The sequence below is a fragment of the Medicago sativa genome, chromosome 8 (assembly GCF_051527215.1).
Source record: "Medicago sativa cultivar Bolivia chromosome 8, Bolivia_mono, whole genome shotgun sequence".
Lineage (NCBI taxonomy): Eukaryota > Viridiplantae > Streptophyta > Magnoliopsida > Fabales > Fabaceae > Medicago > Medicago sativa.
This window is the reverse complement of record NC_140756.1, coordinates 59086798-59104316: the sequence shown is the minus strand read 5'-3', so window position 1 is coordinate 59104316 and position 17519 is coordinate 59086798. Positions and strand designations below refer to the sequence as shown.

Sequence of the window (17519 nt, the reverse complement as noted above, 5' to 3'; positions counted from 1 at the left end):
ATCCTTGAGAAGTTTTAGATTTTGGCCTCCTTAAAAGAAAAAAAAATAATATGATCTAAACTATAACTCTCTCTTTTTAGTTAAGATTATTTTTAATCTATTAAGCTAATCTCTTGATTATGGACTATTGATTATATTTGTATAAATAAAATACAAATAGGAGAGCGAGTAATAGTTTAAAAACAAAGTAAAGATTTATAGTCTAAATTTCATTAAAACATTAACCCACTTAGGTTGACTCGAGACATTGAAGTGTGTTTCTCTCAAGGTCTCATATGTCCGATTCAAATAAAAAATGACAAATATACAATTAGTTTTAATCATTATGATATATATTATGATTTTCATCGACATTGGTAGAAAAACAATAACAATATTCACCTGAAGAGAAAGCCTGTTGTCAAATAAGGTTGTGATATATATTATGATTATGAAACTCCACAATTTAATTGTGTGAACTCTAACCACTAGGTTACTTGACCAATAAAAAAAAGAATGCACTGATCAACGTTAATAACACAAAATTAAGCAACAAAATAACAACTACAAAAAACTGCATATCGCCACCCTCTCACCCTAAAAAATGATGCTCTTTGTTTGGTTTACTCTCGTGCAGATACAATGAGGGAGGAATGTTGAAAGAGCACGAGAGAGAAGAAAGGAGAGTGAGATCGCACAAGAGAGAAGGAAGGAAGAGGTTTCACGACGATGTGGTGGTGGCGCTTGAGAGGCCGTTGTTGGTGAGTAGGGAAAGGGGAGTTTCTAAGAGTTTGAGTTGAGAGAATTTAAGTTTAAAGAGAAGTTTGTATTGTGAAAATGAGTAAACTAAACATGGTCGGGCCTCTTAGGTTTGAAGTGCAAAAAATAATATTAAAGCGTGAAGACCACTTTTTTAATGTGCTTATGCGTTCTCTTTGCACAGAAGCTTCTCATGTATTGTATGGTAACAGCATAAAGTGAAGGTGATTGCTGACATTGAGAGAATTGAAAAGGCATACATTTGCGTTTATGCTTCTCTATTCATAGAAGCTTTCTCCTCTGTGTGGTGTTTTTGCATTTATGCTTCTCTATTCATAGATACTTTCTCTTGTGTGTGGTGTTTGACGAAAAGAACTCACTAAAGAGAATTTAATACGCAATATTATAATTTGGTATAATTACAGTTTTGCTACTTTGACGAATTTGATTTTTAATTTCAATCTCAATTTCAAATATTATGCAGCTATGATTGCAGTAGGCGTAGCACTCAATCGAATGCTTCCAGCTTCCCTCCCCATTTGGAAGCAAAAGCCAAGACTATAACAATAAAGGTAAGAGGAAGGAGAATAACCATAATTTTTGGCAGGGTGAATCATGCACAAGATAAAATCACACATTAAAGATTATCATCCATATCACAATATCCAAAGATTCAAATTATTTTATACAACTCACAAGACATATTAGAACTAACATCACAAGCATATGACTATAACCGGTAATCACCAAATTATAACACGCAGATTTCAAGCTTTTGTGCAGACATCTCCATCACAAACCCATCCATCTTTGGGTTTCTCTTCTTCCTTAGCACCATTTATGCTTCCTTTGTCTCCCAGCGCACAATTTGGATGGAGATCAAAGTCACACTCTTCACAGAAGTATGACCAAGTATCTCCCTCATCCTCGCAACCATCGCAGCAATAAGCATTGCGGCGCGACAATACAAGCTCGTGCTCATGTGTTTCATGCGTCACCTTCTCAGGCCACCCCTTTGCAATGTCATCCTTTTGTGCCTCTATTTCTTTTATTCTCTCTTCAGTGAAAGGATAAGCATCTGCCCCATAAAGCCCAACCAGATCTCGAGCTTCTTTCGTGACAGTCTGGCCACTTGGTCCAATCGCCACGAGCATGGGGATGCCAGATACCTTGAATTTGCGACTCAAGAATTCTTTTCTTGTGTCACCAAAGGGAAGTGCCAGCCATGGCATTCCCGCAAAGAATTCATTAAAGGATTCTTGATCCCTGTCACTTGAGATGAAAACCACTTCAAGTGCGTCATTGTTTTGTGCCTTAATCTTATGGTATGCCTCAATGAGTTTTGGAAGAAACGCACGGCATGGAGGACACCAGTGGGCTGAGAAGTACAGGAGGACAGTTTTCCCCTCTAATTCTGATACCGGAATCTGAAATGGAGATAAATGCTAACTTATTAAACAAATTACAAAGAGGGAATGATGGGGAATCACTCAACAAAATCCAGTAAATTTATAGTTTAAGATATATTACCTTCTTCCCATCTTTGTCAATGACAAAATCTTGATCGCCAGACACCAAAACTGACACAAGTGTTTGAGATGCCTCCTTGGCCTTTGCTATTTCATCAAGTTCAGAAAACTTTTCAGGAGTGAATGGATACGCATCAACCCCATGATCCTCAATGGCCTCAGCTGCATTAGGATGAAGAGTTTTCCCATCTGGCCCAATAATAACCAAGGTGGGGAGTTCTGATAGCTCAAAGTACTGAATTAGTTTCGCACAGGTTTTGTCCTTGAGAGGCAAGGATAACCAAGGCGCACTTTCTAATTCTTTCTTGAATGCATCTTCCTCATCATCTAAGGGTATAAACACGACCTCAAAGTTCTCCCCATTTTCCTTCAGCTTCTTGTAAACCTCCTTAAGCTTTTGAGTAAATAGCGTGCATGATCTGTATGAAGTTGCACAGAAATGCAAACCAACTGTCTTTCCCTCAAGCTCAGAGATAGGTATCTGTTGTGCACATGAAAGGAAAAGTCAGATTGGTAAATGAAACAACCGGATAATAACTAAAGGAACCTACGACATGATACAGAGTTAAGTTACTAGCTTACTTTATTTCCATCGGATGATATCAGAAAGTCACGAGAACGAGAGGCCAATATCGATCTCAAGGACTGGTTCCTCTTAGCTTCCTCTTCTTGATCTTTCAACTCTTGAACCCTTTCTGGTGTGAAAGGGTATCCTTCAGCTCCATAATCACGGATAATGTCAACTCCATCTTCAGTGATAACTTTTCCAGCTTCATCAAGCAATGCAAGATGAGGAATTCCATTGACATGAAATAATTCATCAAGGCGACCGCGTGTCTCAGAATCAGAAAACGGGATAGCCAGCCATGGCATCTTGGAAAAGTAGCTCTTAAAAGCCTCATCATCTTCATCAGCTGAGACAAAAACAATCTCAAAGTCACCGTTTGGAGAGAGTTCATTGTACGCCTCCACCAACGTTGGAGTGAATCCTCGACACGGACCACACCATGATGCTGAAAAATAGAAACCAAGTTTCTTTCCCTTCAAGCTGTCAATTTTTACCTGTGAATTTCAAAATATAAGAAATAGCACCACAATATTCCATCGGTATCAGTACAAATAAAGCTACCACTTCAAACTACTATCATAAGCCACAATATCCAATAACAAAAACACTACAGTAATCCACATGAAAACTTAAAGTCAACTTAGTTCAATGTAATAATTTTACTCAAACAAAAAATGAATGACCACTTATTTTTTACCAAATTTTTTCCTGTTAAGAATCAAATCGATTGATGACTATTCACCATAATATTTATTTTATTTTTCCAATTTTTGCGTTAAAAACAATTCTTTCTTTCCCAGCAATAGACAATTCAATTGAATTTAATCCAAAACACAGCTAACTTCAATTCAGCAATCAACACTGACGCAGACACCGGACACCAACACAGGTAAAAAAAGATAAGCACTTAATTACATATATGCAATAAGGAACATAATCAGATCATTGAAACAGCAGAGACAGAGAATCAATTTCGGATAAAAAAGAGAGAATCATTAGCTTTTGTCCCAAAATTGTAGAGTTTTGTATGATTCAATAAATTACTAAAATTATGATTGAATATCTGATGACATTAGTCTCTTAACAATTTCATAAAAATCAACAAAAAGAAACTAAAGAAGAGAAGAAAAGGAGTAACGGTGAAAGGTGGAAGTACCTGGTCACCGGTGTTGCGAAGAAGAAAGTCTCTATCAGAAGAAGAGAGAATAGAGTGAACATCGTGAGTGATATCAACGGAATCAGCCATCGCTATCTATTGCTGCTATTGATTGAGAGTGAGCGACTAATGACTTATGACACAAAACAAGAATAACACACGACTTGTAAAACAAGGACCTCTTATTTATACTTGTTTGTGGGGGTAGGAAGGAAGCGTGCTTAATGGTTAAGAAATTCTTATTATAATCTCATCTCATTTTTTTTTTCTTTCTATATAAATTCAACTTACCGAAGTGTCGGATTTGAACACGGACCTGTGTATATACTGCAATCTCTCTTCCAATTGAACTATAATGCCCAAATGAAATAAATTTTGTACTACCTCCGTCCCTAATTATAAGACCCTTTTGAGAAGAAAATTTGTCCCTTTTTATAAGACCCCTTTGGTATTTCCAAGTACATTAATTATTTCTTTACCAATATACCCTTATTTATTTTGCATCTTTTTCTTCAATCAACAATAAATATTATGTTGAAAACATAAATTAACTCTCTCTCTTAAGGATAAAATTGTAAAAACAATAGTAATTATATACAAATTTAATACTACAACCAACTTTCTTAATCTCCGTAATTTTTGCAAAAGGCTCCTATAATTAGGGACGGAGGTAGTATTATATATAAACTAAACTAATTTTTATTATTTTATCGATAAGTTTTATCATTAAATTAAATAAGATATGACATGTCCTAGTGAACTTAGCTTAGTTAGTAAGGACAATGCATAATATATGCAAGATCTGAGATTAAAAAAAAATGAAATGATTTATTAATACATTGATGAAAACATTTGCGAGTGCAAGACTATTTTGCTTGTGGAGGTTAAACAAAGCCATAGTATAATATCAAAATCATTTCGACATACACGAATGAAAAACATAATTTAAGAAAAATTATTGACAACATTTAATTCTTTTTCATTTTTTTTGTGAAAACACAGTTAAAAATATTAGATTGTTTTCTGTTAAGTAATTTAGTTACTAAAATCCATTCTTTTAAGGTGAATAAGTGAGATATTTGGGTTCAAGCCACAGCTAGGGGTGCTCAAATCCAAACCAATCCAAAATAAAACCACAAACCGATCCAAAAAAACCGAAAACCGCAAAAAACCGAATATTTTTGGATGTGTTTGGATGTTGTTTTGGAAAAACCGCTATGATCGGATCGGATTTCGGATTGCCTTTTCAAAACCGAACCGAACCAAACCGAACCGCAAAAGTAAATTTTTATACTTATTTATTATTTTATTAGTATTATATATTGAAATAATATATTGTTTATTGGTATTTAATCTTATATATTGCATTAATTTAATCTATATTATTACTACTTCATCTATTTCAATTATAATCAATCATTTTCATTGTGTAATGTTAACTTTTTTAATAAATTTGTGTCATATTTTGTATCAAACTTATTATTTTATTGTGTATGAGTAATATTAATATTAAAAAAAAATTTACATGTTACACTTTGGATATCCAAAAAATGATCCAAATTAAACCGCATATATTTGGATCGGATCGGTTCGGATTTTTTTGACATAATCATCCAAACCGAACCGAACCGCACTTAATTTTTATTTTGGATCAGTTGATTTTTTACCTCAAAACCGATCCAAACCGGACCACGAACACCCCTAGCCACAGCCCTGCATTGCGCTGCATATAACAATGCATGTCGGACATCAATTTAATTTGGTCTGCGTCAATGTAGTATCGCAGATTCGCGGAATATCACTAGGCATCTTCTTAACAAAAACGCAGTGGGAACGCATTGGCTTCGCAACAACTATCGTTAACACGTCACTGGCTCATTGGAAAATCACAAAGAATACATACACGTCAACTCTTTTATATTCAGAAGATTTTAGAAGATCATATCTCTTTGTCAAGAAATAAATTTATTCAAATTCTCCAATACCAATAAATTCCATTTCACATAAAAAACACAACAAAAAAACAAAAACAATAAAAACTAGAAAACAAAGTAGAACTAGAGTTTAATAAGACGACTTCTTTCATATTCATTCCGTTAGTCCTTCCCACTGCGATATTTAATTTAATGGCTGTCGATTTAACTACTTTACCTTTATTCTTGTATACTAAGATAGGAGTCTTTTATCTTGTCTAACAAGCTACACTTTTCATTTCCCTTTTTCTTCAAATTTTGTACCAGAATGATGGGTACGTATGAATAAGAATGTGAAGCATTAATTTTGTGACAAATACTACGATGAATTCAATCTTAAAAAAATTCATCTAAATCAATTTATTGTTTTTGGTAGAACAAATTCTTTATATATTCATCATTTTTTTTAGTATTTTTGTTTTTATAGACCAAGACCATAATAGTATAAATAACTAGAACAAAAAACATAGTTTTGAGGAGTTGTACCGTACTCAAGACAATGAAAAAAAAAAAAAAAAAGGAAAGAAGGAAACACAAGTGCTATGAGAACCAAAATCAACCCAAAAAAAACTCCGCGAAAAATAGAGATATAATATATATTTCATTTTTTTTATCATCTAATTTTTTTCTTTTTGAACAATAGTCTTTCAAATATTTTTAGTTTATGTTTTAAAGTAAACTCATGCGCATCCTTAGAAATTTTTATTTTTTTTACACTCGTTTTTTTTTAAGCAAATGAAATGCAGAAGTATCCGCGGCATCATAGAAGTATCTGCGGCATCATAAGTAGATTGAAATAAAAAAGAGAAAGCTACAAAAACTGGACATAGACCTAACTCTATGTAGTCAAAACAAACAAACTAGTGATACAAAATAACTTTATAGGGTAAAGTCACCACAAATCCTAGTCTAGAACAATCTCACACCGCTTGCATAATCCATTTCAGAGGTGTGAATCGGCGAGCACCATGGACATATATTTGATAACGACTATTAAACCGACTACCAATACGATAACAAGTCCATACGCCAAGGATTTCCTATGACAATAACAAAATAAAATCCATTTCTAGCTGATTTGTTCAAATTCAATCTTAAAGGATCAAATATAGATTTAAGGTCATCCCCATCTTCTCCTACGCAGCAGATGCAATCCTAAAAGTTTTGAAACCTGCAGAACTCAACAAATCTGGAACGGAATCAGGAAAACAAAGCCAAAAAAGCGAAACACCAAAGAGAGATGGGGCTAAAGAAATCAAACGTGGATCACCATTCAAAACATTTATGAAGGACCATTATACGCTCATGTTTAGTACGTTATAGAATATCTCTTACAAAATTTATATATTTTTTTAACCATAATTAATTAAATGTGAATTCTGTTAAACTAAAAGGACATATTTGAAATTTTTGAAACTTAAAAGACTAACTTGGTAATTCTGTTAAATTAAAAGGACCTAATTGAAACTTTCGAAACTTAAATGACTAACTTGGGAGTTATGTCAAGTTAAAAGCATCAAAAGTGGTATTTGGCCGAATTTTTATATTTTTTGTGCTTAAAAATTCATATTTAATTAATCGTTTATTTAAAAGTTCTAAATTAAAGTGGAAGAGATCCCTATAGGATTCTAAACATGATTGTAAACATTCAAAACTATGAAAGAATCAGATGAGTTGGCTTAAAAACATAGAAAAACTTATTTGAAAAAAAAGTTAAATTAAAGAAATCTTTTAGCGAGAAAAAAAATAATTATGATATATTTATAGAAATTAAAAACTTACTTAACCCTATGTTTCATCTCAACTCAAAGATCAATTTTCACCCTGAATTTTTGGATCATGTCAAGATACCTGAGCTTTAGAGTTCATACATCGATAAGAATAAGATAGACCAATTGATATGAGCATATGATATAGGCTTTACAAGATCTAGACTAGGCTAGGAATTCTGCTCTTTACCTAAACGGTTCTGCTTATTTCCAAAGTAATTGTCGAAATTGCCCCTGCGTGAGTTAAGTCACGCTAGGTACTATTTTCGTTCAAAACCCAGCATGCAACCACACAACTCCACTTTTTCTTTCCCTCCATCTCCAAAAACCCAAAAAGTGCGATTTTTGGGTCAAAATCTTCATTCCAAATCATTGCAAATCGTCAGGAAACAAGTTTCTACGCTCATCAAGCATCAAAGAACAGGTAATGTACCGTCAAAACTCTTTCATTTTTGCTGGTTTTTTTGGAAGTTACGTTTTTTATTTCAGTAGGTGATAACTCACGCTAGTTGTAAGTGCTGCGTGAGTTAACTTGCGCAGGAAGATAACACTAGCGTGAGTTAACTCACGCTACTGTGTTGCCCATATTTTGAATTTTTCTGCCACTTTTTTACTTGCTTTGCTTGCCGCACAAGTTATTTATTTATTTTTTCTTTGTTATTTTTTTTTATTGAATAGACATTGAGTGAGATGGTTGAAAATTTGGGGGAGGATGGCGTTGAACCTAAACCGGCCAAAAGCAAAGCTTCCGGTTTAGGCGTAGGTTCCGGCGTACCATCCGGCGATGTCAAACGAACCAAACAAGTGGAGTTTAAAGTGAAAATTCCTTTTCAAGCTCACATAGTTCACAACCAAGCAAAATCGGTACCTACCGGTAACTTTGAAGAGAAGCCTAAACTGGTACCTACCGGTGTTCGTGTTATTGAAGTAAACACCATGTCATTTTTTACAACAATTGAAAGGTGGAGAGATCATGAATAATTACTTGGTTGGGTTCGTCGACAAGCGGCAAGGGCCGGATTTACTATTTCTATAGATAAATCTAGTACAATAACGCCATACACGACAATGCAATGTGAGAGGAGTGGTGAATACAAGCCACCTAAGACAAGGAAGAAACCAAAGCTTGAAGGCACGGGCACAGGGAAATGTAATTGTCTGTTTAGGCTGAAATGCTTCTTTGATAAAAAAAACACAAGATTGGTGGATTGCAATGCTTTGTGGAATTCAAAACCATGACTTGGCGCCAAAGTTATCCGGTCACCTTCTTGCGGGTCGACTAAAAGCGGAGGAGAAGCAAAGAGTTATCGACATGACAAAGAGCTTGGCAAAGCCTAGGAATATTCTCACGGATTTGAAGGAAAGAAACAAAGAAAGTGTGACACTCATCAAGCAAGTGTATAATGCGCGAACTAGATGGCGCAAGGGGCAAAGAGAGGACAAGACGAAGTTGCAATACTTGATTTCAAAGTTGGAGAAGCATAAATATGTCTATTTCACAAGAGCAAATAGCGAGGAAACCACTCTTGAAGATTTATTCTTTACTCATCCGGATTCAATTGATATGCTTAACATTTTTCCCACCGTTTTGGTCCTGGACTCCACTTACAAAACCAATACCTATCGAATGCCGTTATTTGAGATTGTTGGTGTCACCTCTACCAAAATGACCTATTCGGTTGCGTTTGCCTTTCTTTCCTTTGAAAAAGAGAATAACTTCATTTGGACACTTGAGATGTTGGTTGGTCTTTTGACATCAAAACGCAACATGCCTAAGGTGATTGTCACCGATAGGGATCCTGCTTTGATGAAAGCCATTGCCGAAGTTCTCCCTAAAATGGACCATGTACTTTGCTATTTTCATATTGAGAAGAATGTTAAATCTAGGTGCATCACGGATTGTAGAGTCAATGCCAAGCCTTCGAAAGCAAAAGTTGTTGGCAAAGATGCAAAGGAAGTGGATGATGACAAGCATTGTGAGCTTGTTAAGAAAATAGTGAGGGCTTGGAGAGATGTGGTTAACTCTCCTACGGAGGATTCATTTGCAATTGCATGGTTGACATTCAAAGATGAGGTATGCAGACCGTTTCCATTGTTTGTTAAATATGTTGAGGAAACAGTTTTCCCCCTTAAGAAGCATTTTGAGAGGGCATGGATGAATAAATACTTACATCTAGGGTGTAGGACCACCAACATTGTTGAATCAGCTCATGCACAATTGAAAAGATACTTGAGGAGTAGTGTGGGAGATTTGGCATCATGTTGGGATGAAATTGACAAAATGTTGAAAAATCAATTTGGTGAGATACAAGGGAGTTTTGGGAGGAGCATAACCTTCATGGTGCACAAATACAAAAAAAAAACAAGTTATTCTCTGAGTTGGAGGGGTATGTCTCTAAGGCCGCTTTAGGTTTCATCGATGAAGAATTTGAACGCTCTAGGAGATTCGGCTTTGCTAAAGAACATTGTGGTTGTGTGCAAATGACAACGTTCGGGTTGCCTTGTGCTTGTATTCTTGCCGAGAAGAGAAAGAAAAAATTGCCTATTCTTTTGGATGAAATACACCCTCATTGGCGAAGGTTAAGTGTAATTGGAGAAGAGGTTGATGTCAATTTTTCCGTTATGGAGGAATGGAACGCTATTCAAGAACGTCTCAGAGGGCCCCTTACAAGATGAAACTCTTCGTCAAAGAAAAGTTGCGTGAACTAGGATTTCCGGAGAACACAATGTTGGAGCCACCTCCGAGAAAAGTGGCCACCAAGGGAGCACCTAAAAGGGTGAAGTCTACACCGAAAACGAGGTCCATAGGTCGAATCCCCTTTAGGTGGGAGACTATTGATGCCCAAAATCCCGATAGTCAATGCTCACATGCCAAGAGTAATGTTCCAAAGAGTAAAGGTTCACGTTTTGGAACTTCCCGCTCACAAGCTTCGACTCCTACTTCAAAACCAAAACCTTATTTGCAAATTCCACATCTCATGAGACCTTACATTGAAGACATTGTGAATGTTAGAGGGGATGGTAATTGTGGTTTCTGGGTCGTAGCTAGGCACATGGGATTGAATGAGGAAGATCATGTTTTGGTTCGTCATGCACTTATTAATGAGTTGAAAAATCACAAGAGTGACTACTTGCCGATATATGCTACCGAGAGGCGTTATAAACTTATCTTGGATGGTTTACACCCTCCAACAAGTAAAAGTGGTATTGCGCCTCCAGAGAAGTGGTTGACCACACTCCGGATATGGGTCACATTATTGCTAGTTGCTACAATAGAGCGGTTGTTCTATTGACTTTGCCCGAAATGGGTGGTTCATGTGAGACATATTTTCCAATTCGGAGTGCTCCACCACTTAAGCCACATTCCAACATAATGTGCCTTTACTTAATTCCGGACCACTTTCTTCATGTGAAGTTGAAAGAAAATTGTCCGCTACCACCTCCTTGTAAGGAGTGGATGACTCACAAGATTGGTGAGGCGGAGCAATGACTTTTTGAGTTTTTGGATAGACAAGCCGCCTTCGATGCTCTCATGTCTAAGGAGCCGAAGCCGCCAAAGAAACCAACAAATGAGCACAATCCTATTACTTGTGACACTCCAACTCCGAAAAAACCAAAGCAAGATTTTGAAGTCATGGATGAATACGAAGATTATGCACTATCACTAGTCTAGTTAGATAGGTTATGACACTTTTGGGTCGGTCGGTGTTCGTCCTATTTTTTGGTGGTATTACACTCCGACATATTTTTTGGTGGCCGATTGTGTAATTTGGATATTTATGGCCAATATGTAACTAATATTATATATTATATAAATATATGAAATGAATTATTTTTTTTGTGGCCGGTTATGTCACACCAATTATTGCTCGCATTGCTTTGTCTCTAATTATTCACACCAATTATTTTTTAATGAATTTGTGTTTATGTAATTTAACGATGAATTTCGGTAATTTTGACCGTTTATGTGAGATTATGTAATTTTATAAATTTATGGACAAATTGGTGTAATTTGTATTGTTTACGTGTCATTGAGTGTGTTTAAGTGATTACGGGTCATTACCGGCGAATTTGTGAAATTTGGACCGTTTGGATCGTTTGGATCGTTATGTGTGATTACGTGATTGCGAGAAAAACGATGTTTTTGTGTAATTTTGTTCGATTATGTCGTATTATCTGATAATCTTGTTATACTGGCGTAATTCGGTTAAGTTATGAATGTGGCGTGATTACGGGTCATTTTTTACTTTCCAAACACCTGTTCAGTACTGCACTGCATTGAATGCAGTTTCTGCTTTCTGCTATGAACGTGAGTTAACTCACGCTAGTACAAATGGCAACGTGAGTTAACTCTCACTGCTATTAACACTAGCGTATGATAAGTCACGCAACGTGTGTTAACTTACGTTGTCATTTGTACTAGCTTGAGTTAATATGCGTGGGGGTATATTCGTCTTTTCACTTGGGAATGAGCGAAACGGTTTGGGTAAAGGGCATAATTCCTAGGCTAGGCCTTTCAAGAAAAAATGTCTAGACTAGGCTAGGTAATTTATTTTTTAAATTATACTAAGCGAATACTTTTTTGAAATTATATTTAGTTACAATTTACAAAGATCGGACTATTGTTGTGTCAAAAAAAAAAGATCGGACTATTGTAAAATACATTTTAAATAGGATATCATATAATTTGTAAAAAGAATCATATAAAAACAGATATTTTTTAAAACTATTGACACATAACTTATTAGAACACACATTAGCTAGTAGGTAAAAATACACAAAATCCTAGATATAATTGTCTTTATGCATACTCCATGTGGACTTTATTCACATCTTCAAAAGCATCGCAAAACTTGACCAAATTCTTAGGGAATGAATTCTCAAGTGAAATTGTTTCCATTTTTCTCAATTGTTACGTCTACTACATTAAACATGAGAGACAAAAAGAGATATAATATTATAAAAAAATATGATATTGAGTGTATGGTTGAGATGTAACAATTAAGAAAAATGAAGAGAATTCCACTTGAGAGAATCCATTCTCAAATTCTTATGTCCGGATATGACCTTCAATGTTTTTAGAAGATGGCAGAGAAAGCGCTTAAATCAGGATTATCATTCAAAGGCACGTTATAGCACAAGCCACATAATAACAATGGCAAAATTTAAAAGCTAAGAGTTGATACATAGCAAGGTGATTGAATAAAATTCACAGTTCTTGATAAAATTTGAAAGAAAACTTGCAGTCCTTTAACGAAATGATTGGCTAGGAATATGATGTTTTTACAACGTCTTTTAAGGATGAGATTCAAGCTCATATCTAAATGATTATCAACGGTGGAAAGCTAACTCAGGCTTGAGTAGCATTAATACATATTTTCATTTGAAGTAATTTATGAAAGAATGCAACTCTTTGTTAAAAAAATTTCCCTTCATGAAGTGGTATGAATTGCACTGTGAATAGAACAACTATACATGCAGAAGGATAACAAAATTCATCTATTTGTGCGTCAAAGTTTTGTCAAAATCGAAACTATAGATCTTTTCTTCTCTTCTCTTATGCACAAATTAAAAATAGAGAGCTATTCCTTTGTGGAAGTGTAATTTGTTGTGTGGAAGTGTGAATTACATGTCCCAAATCAGATAGAAAAGTGGAGGTTGACCACTTTATAATTGAGAGGATCCATAAACTGGCTTAAGGTTTTGGGTTAGAGTGTGATGTCTCTCTCACTTGTGTGGTTTCTTGGTATTATCAAGAATTAATGGATAGATGTGAACAAGCTCTCCTTGCTGGAAGCAGATGGTCTGATTTCTTCTCCAGCATAACAATATCCATGTTCTTTACTCTATAATTCCAGTTAACTATATAAATTTTATCCATGTTCTTTACTCTATAATTCCAGTTAACTATATAAATTTTTTTTTTTTTTGAAAGAACAATTTGAAATATTATGCAGCTATGATACTACATGCAGCAGCACTCAGTTGAAAGCTTCTACAAAGCCAAGATTAAGACAAAAAGGTAAGGGAAAGGAGAATAACCATAATTTTTGGCCTGATGACTCATGCACAAGATTAAATCACACATTAAAGATTATTATCCATATCACAATATCCAAAGATTCAAATTATTTCATACAACTCACAAGACATATTAAAACTAACATGACAAGCATATGACAATAACCAGTAATCACTAAGATATAACAAGCAGATTTCAGGCTTTGGTGCAGACATCTCCATCACAAACCCATCCATCTTTGGGCTTCTCTTCTTCCTTGGCACCATTTATGCTTCCTTTGTCTCCCAGCGCACAATTTGGATGGAGATCAAAGTCACACTCTTTACAGTAGTATGACCAATTATCTCCCTCATCCTCACAACCATCGCAGCAATAAACATTGCGGCGCGACAATACAAGCTCGTGCTCATGTGTTTCATGCGTCACCTTCTCAGGCCACCCCTTTGCAATGTCATCCTTTTGTGCCTCTATTTCTTTTATTCTCTCCTCAGTGAAAGGATAAGCATCTGCCCCATAAAGCCCAACCAGACCTCGAGCTTCTTTCGTGACAGTCTGGCCACTTGGCCCAATTGCCACGAGCTTGGGGATGCCAGATACCTTGAATTTGCGACTCAAGAATTCTTTTCTTGTGTCACCAAAGGGAAGTGCCAGCCATGGCATTCCCGCAAAGAATTCATTAAAGGATTCTTGATCCCTGTCACTTGAGATGAAAACCACTTCAAGTGCATCATTGTTTTGTGCCTTAATCTTATGGTATGCCTCAATGAGTTTTGGAAGAAAAGCACGGCATGGGGGACACCAGTGGGCTGAGAAGTAGAGGAGGACAGTTTTCCCCTCTAACTCTGACACCGGAACCTGAAATGGAGATAAATGCTAACTTATTAATAACAAATTTTTTTTTTGGTTACTATTAATAACAAATTAAAAAGAGGGAATGATGGGGGAATTACTCAACAAAATCCAGTAAATTTATGTTATAAGATATATTACCTTCTTCGCATCTTTGTCAATGACAAAATCTTGATCGCCAGACACCAAAACTGACTCAAGTGTTTGAGATGCCTCCTTGGCCTTTGCTATTTCATCGAGTTCAGAAAACTTTTCAGGAGTGAATGGATACGCATCAACCCCATGATCCTCAATGGCCTCAGCGGCATTAGGATGTAGAGTTTTCCCATCTGTTCCAATAACAACCAAGGTAGGGAGAACTGATAGCTTAAAGTATTGAATTAGTTTCGCACAGGTTTTGTCCTTGAGAGGCAAGGATAACCAAGGCACACTTTCTAATTCTTTTTTGAACGACTCTTCTTCATTATCTAAGGGTATAAAGACGATCTCAAAGTTCTCCCCATTTTCCTTCAGCTTTTTGTAAACCTCCTTAAGCTTTTGATTAAATAGTGTGCATGGTTTGTATTTAGTCGTAAAGAAGTGCAAACCAACTGTCTTTCCCTCAAGCTCAGAGATAGGTATCTGTTGTGCACATGAAAGGAAAAGTCAGATTGGTAAATGAACCAAACAACCAGATAATAACAAAAGGAACCTACTATATCATACTGAGTTAAGTTACTAGCTTACTTCATTTCCATCGGATGATATCACAAAGTCACGGGAACGAGAGGCCAATATCGATCTCAAGGACTGGTTCCTCTTAGCTTCCTCTTCTTGATCTTTCAACTCTTGAACCCTTTCTGATGTGAAAGGGTATGCCTCAGCGCCATAAACACGGATAATGTTAACTCCATCTTCAGTAATAACTTTTCCAGCTTCATCAAGCAATGCAAGATGAGGAATTCCATTTACATGAAACAATTCATCAAGGCGACTGCGTGTCTCTGAATCAGAAAATGGGATAGCCAGCCAGGGCATCTTGGAAAAGTAGCTCTTAAAAGCCTCCTCATCTTTATCGGCTGAGACAAAAACAACCTCAAAGTCACCGTTTGGAGAGAGTTCATCGTATACCTCCACCAACGTTGGAGTGAATCCTCGACATGGACCACACCATGATGCTGAAAAATAGAAACCAAGTTTCTTTCCCTTCAAGCTATCAATTTTAACCTGTGAATTTCAAAATATGAGAAATAGCACCACAATATTCCATCGGTACAAGTACAAATAAAACTATCACTTCATTTTGGGTGTTGAGGACTAGGTTTCTTTTGGGGAAGAGTAGTGACGATGGGTGTTATGGATGCCGTTTTTCTATGGTCGGTTGTCTAGGAGTCAATTTCAGGTGGGGTGGTGTCCTTTTGGATGTTGTTTGCAAGGGTGTCTTTGTTGGGGTTTTTGTATTCAGGTGTTCCGCCTATATACGGCGCCTTCTGTTTGTACTTCACCGGTCTCTGTTCGTCTTGTGCAGGGATCCGACGTTTAATAAATTTTTGCCGATTCATTAAAAAAAAAATACTGTCATAAACCACCATGTCCAATAAGAAAAACACTAGAATAAACTTAGTCAACTCTGGTCAATGTAATAATTTCACTCAAACAAAATGAATCGCCACTACTAAATCCACCACGTATTCTATCAGAAGTGTCGGTGCTACATAGATTAATTAGCCCTTAATTGCATATATGCAACAAGGAACACAATCTGATCACTGAAACAGAATGAATTTCGTATAAAAAAGAGAGAATCATTCACTTTAGTCCAAAAATTGAAGAGTTTTGTTTGAATCAAGAAGTTACTAATATTTTCATAAAACTCAAAAAAAAAAAAAAGGAGAAGAGAAGAAAAGGAGTTACGGTGAACGGTGGTAGTACCTGATCGCCGGTGTTTCGAAGAAGAAAGTCTCTATCAGGAGAAGAGAGAATTGAGTGAACGTCGTGAGTGACATCAGCAACAGAATCCGCCATTGCTGTTGGAGAGTGAGTGAGTAATGAATGACACAAAACAAGACGAACACGACTAGAACAACAAGGACGTCTTATTTATTTATAGGAGTGGAAAGCGTGGAGGCTAAGAAAATCATATTATCTCCTACATCAATTATTTATTTTTTGGAAAATGTTAACTTGTGCCCTTAAGGCACAAGTTAATGAGTCAAATGTAGAAACTTTTTATTGGAATTCGTGTATTGCATTTAATTTGTTGACTTTTAATTAGTTGAATGCACAAATGTTAATGGAATATTTCTATTTTAGGATTGCTTAACATGTGCCCTTAGGGCACAAGTTAACATGACCCTTATTTTTTTTATGGGAAATATTATCGAGAGTGTCGCGTGACACTATTTAAGAAGAATCCAGATCATCTCTATTTATCCTCTTCATTTCTACTTTTAGTGCATAATCAATGATTACATTGAAATTTCGAGACATTGATAGACTATTATAACTTTTAATTTTACATTTAATTAAACAAATTACTATTCACCCCATAAATATATTTGCTAAAGCATATGAGCAACCATTCACTTCATCGAGTGACAAAGCATAACTTACCAAAAGTTATGTTAACAACACTCTTTTTTCAACGGAAAAAGATTCATGTACACCCCTTTTCTATACACCCTTTGTACCACTGCTGATGTGGCAGGGGTAATTTGGTAGTTTCATGCAATAAGGGGTAGTTTGGTAGTTTCACTCACAACCCCACAATCTTCTCCTCTTCCTCTTCTGAACAGATCGACCTTCTCCTCTTCCTCTTCTCTCTTTGGCCTCACCGTCGCCGTCGATGCCGTTCTATCACCTCCATCAACTCCCACTATCGAATCACAACTCCTTCATCACTACCTTTCTCTCCGCCATTTCCTCCCACTCTTTTT

At 36.0% G+C, this 17519-nt stretch overlaps 4 protein-coding genes across 4 annotated transcripts; 2 read left to right on the top strand and 2 right to left on the bottom strand.

Annotated features, from left to right (window-relative positions):
• Nucleotides 1-1335: 1335 nt before the first annotated feature.
• LOC146899997 (DC1 domain-containing protein) lies at nt 1336-4150 on the bottom strand. Its single transcript, XM_085734140.1, has 4 exons — nt 3992-4150; nt 2850-3329; nt 2269-2748; nt 1336-2165 (listed from the first exon to the last, which is right to left on the bottom strand). The coding sequence occupies exons 1-4, from the start codon at nt 4079-4081 to the stop codon at nt 1506-1508; spliced, it is 1710 nt and encodes a 569-aa protein (XP_085590266.1). The 5' UTR covers nt 4082-4150; the 3' UTR covers nt 1336-1505.
• A 4796-nt stretch (nt 4151-8946) lies between these two features.
• LOC146899996 (PKS-NRPS hybrid synthetase cheA-like) lies at nt 8947-10409 on the top strand. Its single transcript, XM_085736893.1, has 2 exons — nt 8947-10033; nt 10144-10409. The coding sequence occupies exons 1-2, from the start codon at nt 8947-8949 to the stop codon at nt 10407-10409; spliced, it is 1353 nt and encodes a 450-aa protein (XP_085593019.1).
• Nucleotides 10406-11026, top strand: LOC146899995 (uncharacterized). Its single transcript, XM_085736892.1, has one exon. It carries the CDS (start codon nt 10406-10408, stop codon nt 11024-11026), a length of 621 nt encoding a protein of 206 aa, XP_085593018.1.
• A 2782-nt stretch (nt 11027-13808) lies between these two features.
• LOC146899994 (putative nucleoredoxin 1) lies at nt 13809-16658 on the bottom strand. The gene is made up of 4 exons (XM_085734139.1): nt 16516-16658; nt 15331-15810; nt 14746-15225; nt 13809-14610 (listed from the first exon to the last, which is right to left on the bottom strand). The coding sequence occupies exons 1-4, from the start codon at nt 16606-16608 to the stop codon at nt 13951-13953; spliced, it is 1713 nt and encodes a 570-aa protein (XP_085590265.1). The 5' UTR covers nt 16609-16658; the 3' UTR covers nt 13809-13950.
• Between the last annotated feature and the right edge of the window lie 861 nt (nt 16659-17519).